The sequence below is a fragment of the Festucalex cinctus genome, chromosome 7, assembly GCF_051991245.1.
Source record: "Festucalex cinctus isolate MCC-2025b chromosome 7, RoL_Fcin_1.0, whole genome shotgun sequence".
Classification (NCBI taxonomy): Eukaryota; Metazoa; Chordata; class Actinopteri; order Syngnathiformes; family Syngnathidae; genus Festucalex; species Festucalex cinctus.
The window spans coordinates 9,845,113-9,855,477 of NC_135417.1; the positions used below are offsets into that span (position 1 = coordinate 9,845,113).

Below are 10,365 nucleotides of genomic sequence, written 5' to 3' on the forward strand. Positions count from 1 at the left end.
GAGAAATTAATGGAGGATTATTACACGGGGTAATACGTCAACAATGCGAATGTTGTCATAGTCCGCCCCCTATAGGCTGTGAGCGGTATTGAGTGACGTCACAACAACTCGATTGATTATACAGTATTTGGAATGAGAAGCGATAAAGCCTCCTAAAGTTCAGTATATTTTTATTTTATTTGACTTTTTCTTTTTTTACCTTTGATAAATTTTATTCTGTGTTGGAAATTAATGCTCTGCTAGCACAAAAAGAAAATCTTCTGTTCACAATCAGGTGCATTAACGTCTAACCTATATATTTATAAGATCTAATAGCGGTTCTGCCATTTTGTAGAATTTTCTTTGTAGTTTAATTGTATCCAATTCCACTGTCAGCCACTAGCTATACATACAATATCGTATTGTATGTTGGCTACAGTTGAAATAAGCCTGAAAACAGTATTTTAAGATCAGTCTAGTTTTTAAGATTATTGAATGTAAATTCCACTTTAATCCCGTTTTCTTTATGACAGAAAGCATCTTTGGGCACGATTGATATATATATTGTGAGACGAGTTTGGGAAAACTTACAGTACAATTTGTCTTATTCATTGCTCTTCCTCAAAACGTTGTGTTGAGGACCTTTTGTTACTGTAGATGCTATAAAACCGTGTTGGGAGTATTTTAATTAATAGGGCATTTCACTTCCTGAGGTTGTGGTCTGGAATATATTTGTACGTATTCCTGTTTTGGATGTGTGCTTCTAAGGGGCGTGGCGATGTAACGATATCTAAACATCACGATACGTGCACGATATTGTGGGGTGGTTAGCGATCGGGGAAAAATAAAAATAAATAAAAATAAAAAAAATAAAAAAATAGAAAAAATTCAATAATTACAGTATAAAAAAAATAAAAGCCACCAGAGGGTGCTACAACTACACAAATGGAAATCAACCCGACTTCAACAAATGGGTTGCTTTTAATATCGTGTGGTGACGACAATATTGTGGCAGTTTTAGCATTGCGATATCACGATATTGCCATCATCGTTGCATCCCTACTTGTGTGTGATATTAGGATTCATTTGTAGCAGACAAAAGCTCCTTCCCAGGATTGTCGTTTCCTTTTTGACATTGCATTGGCACCTGTAGCTCTCCTTGCCCACATGTGATGGCATTACGGTAGCGTTACGCTTTTGTACCAAATATTGTGCACAAATGAGGCCACGATTCTCACAAAGAGGACTTTTATTTCTCCGCCGACTGCAGCAACCACAGACACTCAACACCTTCAACTCCTCACGAGCGCAGAACAGGACATTTCAGAGAAGGAAATCTTGACAAATACTTCCTTTGTGATCTGTGGAAAGGTGGTGGGGGGGGTCTCTCTTCCCAGGCAGCGGGGTTCGTCTAGTAAACGCAACAAGGCAGAGCTCCACTTGTACAGCAGTAAACCTTTTTTTTGTGTGTGTTGTACATGTGGAACTCTGATGTGGAGAATGTGGCAAAGTGCAGAGTCGCCCGACTGGGTTTTTTTTACTCCTTGGAAGCCATGTGGGCCATCAGGTCGCACACGCGGTTGCTGTAGCCGAACTCGTTGTCGTACCTGCGGGGAGAAATAAAGTGGTCAGTAATTGGGGAAACATTTAAATACTGTAAAGCCAGTCGCAGTAGTGGGACGTTACTTTTACTTGATTATAGAGGTTAAATCAGTACTTGTGTTTTAGTATCTTTTTTTTTTTTTTTTTTTTTTTTAATTAAATAAAAGAAACACTTCTGTGTACTTTCAAGATCCAACACGTACCAAGAGACCAGCTTGACAAAGTGGTCGTTGAGGGCGATGCCAGCGCCAGCATCAAAGATGGAGGAGTGGGTGTCGCCGTTGAAGTCTGTGGACACGACCTGCAGCAGGAGATGCCACACATTGTCAATTATAAAAGAAAAAATAAATAAATACATTAAAAAAAAAATCAAACAAAAAAACACGGGCATGACGGGCACGAACCTGGTGGTCTGTGTATCCCAGAATGCCCTTCATGGGTCCCTCAGCGGCGGCCTTAACCACCTTCTTGATGTCGTCGTACTTGGCCTGTTGAAACGGGTGGCATGTAAGCCAACTCGAGACCAAGCAGGTTTGGAATAAAAAGTCGCTAAAAGACTGGCGAGACACCCGATTATTGATAAATGTTTGTCATACACGTCTAGATCTAATACATTACAGTGGAATGCAGCTATTTAGCCCTTAGCTAATGCTAGCGCTTGTGCACTTGTGAGAGTATCAGCTTCCCCTCTTCTTTTCCATCCACCTCTAAGCAGTAATGGTAAGTACAGCATCTTATTTTTTTAAAGTATTTTAGATTTTTTTTTATGCAAATTATGTTGATGTAAATATTGACTTTAATGGGGAAAGGCGACTTAAGTCGAAATTCATGTTACATCGCTAGCATAGGAACAGAACGCTGATATAACTCGATTACTTCCTGTACGTTTTTTCTTTTGCTCCTTAGCAGCAACCAGTAGAGGGCGCAATTTACTTGGACTGAACCCACTTTCTGCCTAAATGGGCAGAGTAACAACTGAAGTTCATATCAAAGACTTTTGTGTTGTCAGGACGTTTTTTCACTTCTTGTGAGCAAACAACAAAGGGCACATTTCAGGCCAAACGAGCATCCTGCCTCAACAGGTTGCCTACAACTTGAAACTAACATTCATCGCAAAATAAATTTGTGTAAAAACAGGTCACCTCTTTGGTAGCAACCAGCAGGAGAGGGTATACAAGTGTTCATTATTTGACCAACACATTTCCTGCCTAAACGGGCTGCTAACTACTTATGACAAGCGTTCATATCAAAAGAAATTTAGTTGTATTGAAGCAATGGGAGGTAAACAAGATTACATTCCCACCACCAACCAGCAGTGGGCGCAATTGCTTTGGACCAAGCTAGTTTCCCCGACTAAATGGGCAGACTGATAGAAAAATGTATACTGTATGTGCCCTTTTTTTTTTTTTTTTTTAAACTGAGAGACTGCCCATCGCTAGTTCTACTCACGGGCTTCTCCAGACGGACAGTGAGGTCCACCACGGACACGTTGGGGGTGGGCACACGGAAGGCCATGCCGGTCAGCTTGCTGTCAAACAAAAATTTGACAAGTCGCCTCAAGTCCTTGACATAAATAGTCAGGTGTGATTTTGATGTGGACATTTAGTTTTTTTTTACCCGTTAAGCTCGGGGATGACCTTGCTGACGGCTTTGGCGGCGCCGGTGGAAGCGGGGATGATGTTCTGGCTGGCGCCGCGGCCGTCCCTCCACAGCTTGCCTGAGGGGCCGTCGACCGTCTTCTGGGTGGCCGTGATGGCGTGGACTGTGCTCTGACGGGTGGGGAGAAAAAAAAAAATATATATAAAAAAAAATAAAAAAAAAAAATAAAAAAATAAAAAAATAAAATAAAAAAAGTTTCATTTTTTTTTAGCTGTACTTTTTCCTGTACTGTAAATGATTTTTTTTTCTTTTTTTTTGTGCGTGAGTGTTTGAATCCTCACCATCAAGCCCTCAATGATGCCAAAGTTGTCATTGATGACCTTGGCCAGGGGGGCCAGGCAGTTGGTTGTGCAGGAAGCGTTGCTATGACGACAAACAGATTAAGCATTAATAAAACAAAAATAATAATAATAATAATAATAATCCAATACAAAAAAAATTACTAATAATAAAAAAAACAAATACTACCAATAAAAAAAACCCAAATACTACTAAAAATAAAAAATACAAATGCTAATAATAATAATAATAATAATAATAAAAAAATACTAATAAAAAATCCAAATACTATTACTAATAATAACAATACTACTATCGCTACTACTAATAATGCTGCCAATACTAATAAAAAAAATACAAATGCTAATAATAATAATAATAATAATAATAAATAAAATACTAATGAAAAAAATAAAATAATAAAATAACACAAAAATACAAATAAAAAATATAATAAAAAACACATAAAAAACAAATGCCAATACTAAAAAAAAATACAAATACTACTAAAAATAATAAAAAATACAAATGCTAATAATAATCTACTACTATTAATAACAATAACAAAGAAATAATACAAAATCCAAATACTACCATGAGTAAAAAAAAAAAAAAAAAAAAACGACTATTGCTACTACTAATAAATATAATAATAATAATAATAATAATAATAATAATAATAATTATAATAATAATAATAATAGACGCTACCGACATTCATCCACAACTGGCATATTCTCACCTGACAACCTTGAGGGAGTTGTCGTACTTCTCGTGGTTGACCCCCATGACAAACATGGGTGCGTCGGCGCTGGGTGCGGAGATGACGACTCTCTTGGCGCCGCCCTTCAAGTGGCTCTGCCGGGGGAAGGCGGTGACAAGATTGATAGGACATTTTGTCGGGAATGATTATACAGAGGAGATGAGACGATATTGTACGTACGGAGGCCTTCTCAATGGTGGTGAAGACACCGGTGGACTCAACCACGTACTGGGCACCAGCATCGCCCCATTTGATGTTGCTGGGGTCCCTCCTGCATAAGGTTAAAAGGTTAAGAAGTGATGACATTACATTTAAAACAGTCTATTTTGGGTGAAATCGGCCCCTAAAGTTGCATAATGCAGCACTTTGAAGCCGAGTTCCAAATGTAAATATTTTTTTTAAAATGTTTCTTCATTTGTATATTTAAAAGTCTGGACCTTGCCAAACATCATTTCACAACAATTTTGATTCAAAATGATCAGAGATCATCGTGTTCAACCTTCAGTGGGATGCAAACAAATAACCAGGTTGAGTTGGCATGTCCCGTGTAATCCATAATATTGTTTAGATCATTCTGGAAAATTTTGCTTAAAAATAGATTAGCAAGGTTAGTAAGTGCAATGTTTACTTTTGTCATTATACCTTCAAAAAACATCTTCTTTTCTGTTCCATTTTAACATATGTCAATGCTGCTTGTTATGCCATTAATGCCTGCTTAACTTAATATTGTTATTCAATCATTTTTGTTTACCTGCTTGTGGAAGGCAATATAAAACATAATATAACAAAATATAAAACAGGAAGGTTATATAAATATAATGAATCATTATCAAGACTGACAGGGGAGTGGGAAAAAAATAATATTTTCTGTATGCTATTTTAGCTCTTAACCAAATTTAAAAAAAAAATAAAAATAAAAAAATAAAATAAAATAAAAAGTGTGAGAAAACATGCTAGTGCCATCTGTGTCGATTTGCCCAAGTTGGCCTTTTTTTTTTTTGTCCCCAAAGATTTCTTGTTAGCCTAATAGCATGTCATTTTTTATTTAACGTAGCCATCAAAACTAAATGAATAAAAAAATATTAAAGTACTATTAAAGTTACTGGTCGTCTTTGAAACCGATATCAATAAAATTTTCATGGTGCTTTCAATATTTGTACATGTCAGACATACAGTAGGACTCGTATTCAAATTAACTTGCAAACAAGTTACCGACATTGGCACTTTCTAAATGATTGATTTATCGGTAGAAAATGGCGTCATCATGCATCCCTAATGTATACCCCTCGTTAGGGGTTCGACATTTTAAAATGGTCAAAGTACAAGATTTATTATCATCATCATTTTTTTTTTAAAGCCTCTTTTCCAAAATAGGCCGTTTTGGACTCACTCGTGGAACACGGAGATCTTGTGTCCGTCGATGACCAGCTTGTCACCCTCAACCTTGACCTCACCGTGGAAGCGGCCGTGGGTGGAGTCATACTTGAACATGTAGACCTAAAAGAACAGAACAAAAATAAATAAAATAAATAATAATGTAAGTCCTATCAACATGGCCAGCAGCTAAACCTCACCATGTATTCCAGGTCGATGAAGGGGTCATTGATGGCCACAACCTCCACCTTCTTGGAGTGGAAAGCGGCACGGGTCACCAGGCGACCGATGCGGCCGAATCTGATGAGGGAGAAAAACACGTGAACATTTTTTTGTCTTGGCTTAAAGTTGCACAATTAGAACACAAGTGAAAAAACGCTTTTAAAAAGTTGACATTGTTAGTACCATCAAATTTGATAGACGTACCATAATTAGGGGCGGGGTTTTAGAGGGGAGGGAGGGTTTGCGTAGTTTGACATGCAAAATGTCCCCCAAATGGAGGGGCCAAAGTCAAATGTGCCAAACGGCGTGATGACGACGACAAGCGCCGGTGTTTGATCAGCACTTGTTACTTTTTAACCGTGGAGTTCAAAATACATTCCGGGGGGGGGGGGGTGGACAGAGGGCAGACATCCAAGTGAGCCAATGGTAGTCAGGGGGAGGGGGGGGGGGGGGGGGGGGTAACTCCTATCTACGAAAAAGGTCAAAGTGCAACGGCTCCATTTTATCAGTACTATAATTACCCAACAGCGCACATCACACTTGTGAGGCTTCCATACAAACATGGTCATCTCCAGTCATCCATATCGAGAGGGGGGTTAAAAATAGCGCGACATTTTCTCTTCAGGCTCACTTAGGGGGCAGCACAGATTAAATTGCAAGACGTGTGGACAAACCAAGATGAAAAGTCTTACCCATTGACACCGACTTTCACCATTTTGCCTGAGTTGAGTGAGTCCTCTGAGGAAGGGGGAAGAAAAAACAAACAAACAAAAAAATCAAAATGGCGTTAGTCTACAAGTGAGTAGAACATTTTCAATCAAGCGCCAGCTGCTTTCAATTTACTCGTTTAATTGCAAGTACAGAAGAAAATAAAAATGACTAGATGAAGCTTTGCATTACCGTTTGTGAGATGCCTGAATCTGTCCTGCGTCTCCAGGTGAAAGTGGGGGAGAGCAAAGTTGAGATCGGCTTTTTATGGAGAAGTGGACTTTGAAGCCACGCCCCCCCCCACATTTTTTTTTCTTTTTTTTTTCCGTCAAGGCACACGCCCCCTCCTGCTCTTCTGAATGTCAAGGTCAGCCAGGCCAGCAGCACACAGTTCGCAACAGGCGTCTTTGCGACCCCCCCCACAAGCGTCCGCATTGTGCACACATGTAACCCCGCCCCCGGGTTTCGTTTACGTCTCGGGGTTCACCGCTGACCTTCTCAGTCAACACACATACAACACGTTGACACACACACACACACGCGGACGTATAAAGAGGGAGCGGACTGGGGATCGGATCTCTTCCTGCCTTACAGTGACATTTCATGGCCAAAGACCATGACCCCTTCCTTCACTTTACGCTCTCCATCAGGTGTTTATCTGGGGGGGGGGGCGACTTATGCAATGTTAGAGCAAGCAGGCATTGATTTAAATTTTAAGGAACATAGTGCTAAATCAGGGATTTTGTGTTCAAGGTCCAATTTTATTTTTTATTTTTTTTTAAATGGACTAATTGGCCTCATTTGTGTGGATGACGTCAGAGCGGGAGTGGCCATCTGGCAACATGGCAATGCTTGGTGGGCCGGCCATTTTTTGGGGGCAGATGCGGTGCTACATAATTATGATTTTTCTCCATTTAAAACCGGGATACTGGCCCATTAATCCAATCACAAAATGGACAGCAAGCTGAACCAATCAGCATCAGGTACATGGGCCGGGGATGGTCAGGAGTCCAGTCAGGTCCGGCCTGGCCCAAGTCAGAATAGTTCAAATGCCAGGGCCATTTTTTTTTTTTTTTTTTTTTTTTTTGCAGGTAAGCCCTGAATGAGGCAAAAAAAAAAAATATGGAAGAATTTAAGTGTATGTAAAAATTTTAATTTTAAAGAAATTAATTATGACAATTATGTAGATTTGCATGTTTGATTCATTTATTGTAAACAGTTTAATGAAATAAGAAATTATTTAAATAAATTTTTTTTTTAAAGTTAAATTTTATATTAAAAGTAATTATATTTAAACGGTTATTGATAAATTAATGGAATAAATATTACAAGACTTAATAATGTAAATCAGATCACCAACTTAGGTACTCTACTGTATTGATTAATTCAAATGGATACCAGTTGGATACAAACTTCTGAAATGTTAAAAAAAAAAAAAAAAAAAAAAGAAGCTGAAATTACCTAAAAAAATGTAATGACCAACATTAAATGATATTTATCGATTTGAAAACGCCGATGCTTTCTCACAAATTATTATCAACAAGGATTCAAAGGGAAAGTCAAGTCAAGTACATTTTATACAAGCTTGTGAACGTCACATGATCAAACCCAGAGAACAGGTGAGCTGTGATTGGTCCCTGGGATGTCATTTTCAGTCAAAATGGCCGCCCTGGATACAAATGGGTGGGGATTTTGCTGCTCAATTTATATTCCACAAATCAGAATTTTTGATTAGTGGGGGCATATAGAACATATTATTTAACATATCATTACACAACTATTTAAAATCTAATCAAAATGGAATAACATAACAATGGGCACAACAGCAGCAGTAATAGTCCCATTTTTTTTTTTAAATATATATAAATCTCTTATCTAAAACATTCCCAGGAAATCACAATCTCCCACCACATGTGAGCTATATATATTTTTTTTTTTTTTTTTTTTACAACAGTCCAATAAAAATTCTTAGCAGGTCATACTTTTGCCCATCCAGCTGTAAAGTTCTTCCATTCCAGTATATTTGAAACGTATCGCGCGGTTGCGCAAGGCCTCGCAATCTGAATCTTGCCACATCCAACGCAATATATTTACCTTTTTTTTTTTTTGTGTGCGTACTATCAGCTGTGTGTTTGCAGACGTGCCATTGTGAAGCGGCGGCGTGCAGACCGGCGCAGCTGACGAACCGAAAGCTTGGCCGCGCGCATGCCGCTCTTGGCCTCTCTGCTCGGCGGCTTAAGGTCAAAGAGGGGAAGTAAAGGGCAGGCTAAGATTAGACGGCGGCTGGCTGCTCCACACTTGGACGCTCGACTTTGGGACTGCTCGTGTACAGTCCAAGTCACAAGAAGAGCGGGGAAAGAAGCGCAAAGTCTCATTACTGCGAAATTTTTTTTATACTGAAGCAGTCACACGCACAAGCAAGTTAGCTCACACACTACTGAAATGCTCTCACACACTACTGAAATGCTTGCACACATACTACTGAAAAGTTACTTGCTCAAACTACTGACGCTCTCCAAAATATTCACTCGAGAAATGCACTCACACACGCACTACAGAAAAATTACACGCTACTAAAATACACCTACTACAGAAAAAAACATCTACTCATACTAAACTATTCATACAAACACACAAACACCAATGAAATGCACTCACACACTACTGAAACACTCACACACTACTGAAATGCTTGCACACATACTACTGAAAAGTTACTTGCTCAAACTACTGACGCTCTCCAAAATATTCACTCGAGAAATGCACTCACTGAAATGCACTCACACACGCACTACAGAAAAATTACACGCTACTAAAATACACCTACTACAGAAAAAAATATCTACTCATACTAAACTATTCATACAAACACACAAACACCAATGAAATGCACTCACACACTACTGAAACACTCACACACTACTGAAATGCTTGCACACATACTACTGAAAAGTTACTTGCTCAAACTACTGACGCTCTCCAAAATATTCACTCGAGAAATGCACTCACTGAAATGCACTCACACACGCACTACAGAAAAATTACACGCTACTAAAATACACCTACTACAGAAAAAAATATCTACTCATACTAAACTATTCATACAAACACACAAACACCAATGAAATGCACTCACACACTACTGAAACACTCACACACTACTGAAATGCTTGCACACATACTACTGAAAAGTTACTTGCTCAAACTACTGACGCTCTCCAAAATATTCACTCGAGAAATGCACTCACTGAAATGCACTCACACACGCACTACAGAAAAATTACACGCTACTAAAATACACCTACTACAGAAAAAAACATCTACTCATACTAAACTATTCATACAAACACACAAACACCAATGAAATGCACTCACACACTACTGAAACACTCACACATACTACTGAAGCACTCAGTCTACTAAAAGATTTGCTCACACACTACTGAAATGTGCTTACACACTATTGAAACACTCGCACTAATGAAAACCTCACACTTTACTGAAATGCTCACAATTATTTACTCACACTACTGAAGCACTCATACCTTCTAAAATCCTCACGCAGACACTACTGAAAAAAATACTTGCGCATACTACTGAAGCTATCACACCCTAATAAAAATATTCACTCACCCAAAACTGAAATGCACTCACACACTACTGAAAATTTAAGCAGTACTAAAATACACATACCAATGAAAAATGATTTACTCATACTACTGAATCACGCACACACTACTAAAATATTTGCAATTAGTAAACATGCTTACACACTTGAA

The 10,365-nt window shown here is 38.5% G+C and overlaps 1 protein-coding gene across 1 annotated transcript; it reads right to left on the bottom strand.

The window, feature by feature from the left end:
• Window positions 1-1,210: 1,210 nt before the first annotated feature.
• Window positions 1,211-6,898, bottom strand: gapdh (glyceraldehyde-3-phosphate dehydrogenase). The gene is made up of 12 exons (XM_077526589.1): window positions 6,779-6,898; window positions 6,571-6,616; window positions 5,857-5,956; window positions 5,673-5,779; window positions 4,463-4,553; window positions 4,262-4,377; window positions 3,522-3,603; window positions 3,199-3,350; window positions 3,031-3,109; window positions 1,986-2,069; window positions 1,785-1,882; window positions 1,211-1,586 (listed from the first exon to the last, which is right to left on the bottom strand). Exons 2-12 carry the CDS (start codon window positions 6,591-6,593, stop codon window positions 1,517-1,519), a joined length of 1,002 nt encoding a protein of 333 aa, XP_077382715.1. The 5' UTR covers window positions 6,594-6,616; window positions 6,779-6,898; the 3' UTR covers window positions 1,211-1,516.
• Window positions 6,899-10,365: the final 3,467 nt, after the last annotated feature.

Coding starts and splice junctions, on each gene's coding strand:
- gapdh (XM_077526589.1), bottom strand. CDS start 6,593: ATGGTGAAAGTCGGTGTCAATGG. Junction 3,604..4,261: donor AACTCCCTCAAGGTTGTCAG/GTGAGAATATGC, acceptor TTGTCGTCATAG/CAACGCTTCCTGCACAACCA. Junction 1,883..1,985: donor TGGGATACACAGACCACCAG/GTTCGTGCCCGT, acceptor CTCCTGCTGCAG/GTCGTGTCCACAGACTTCAA.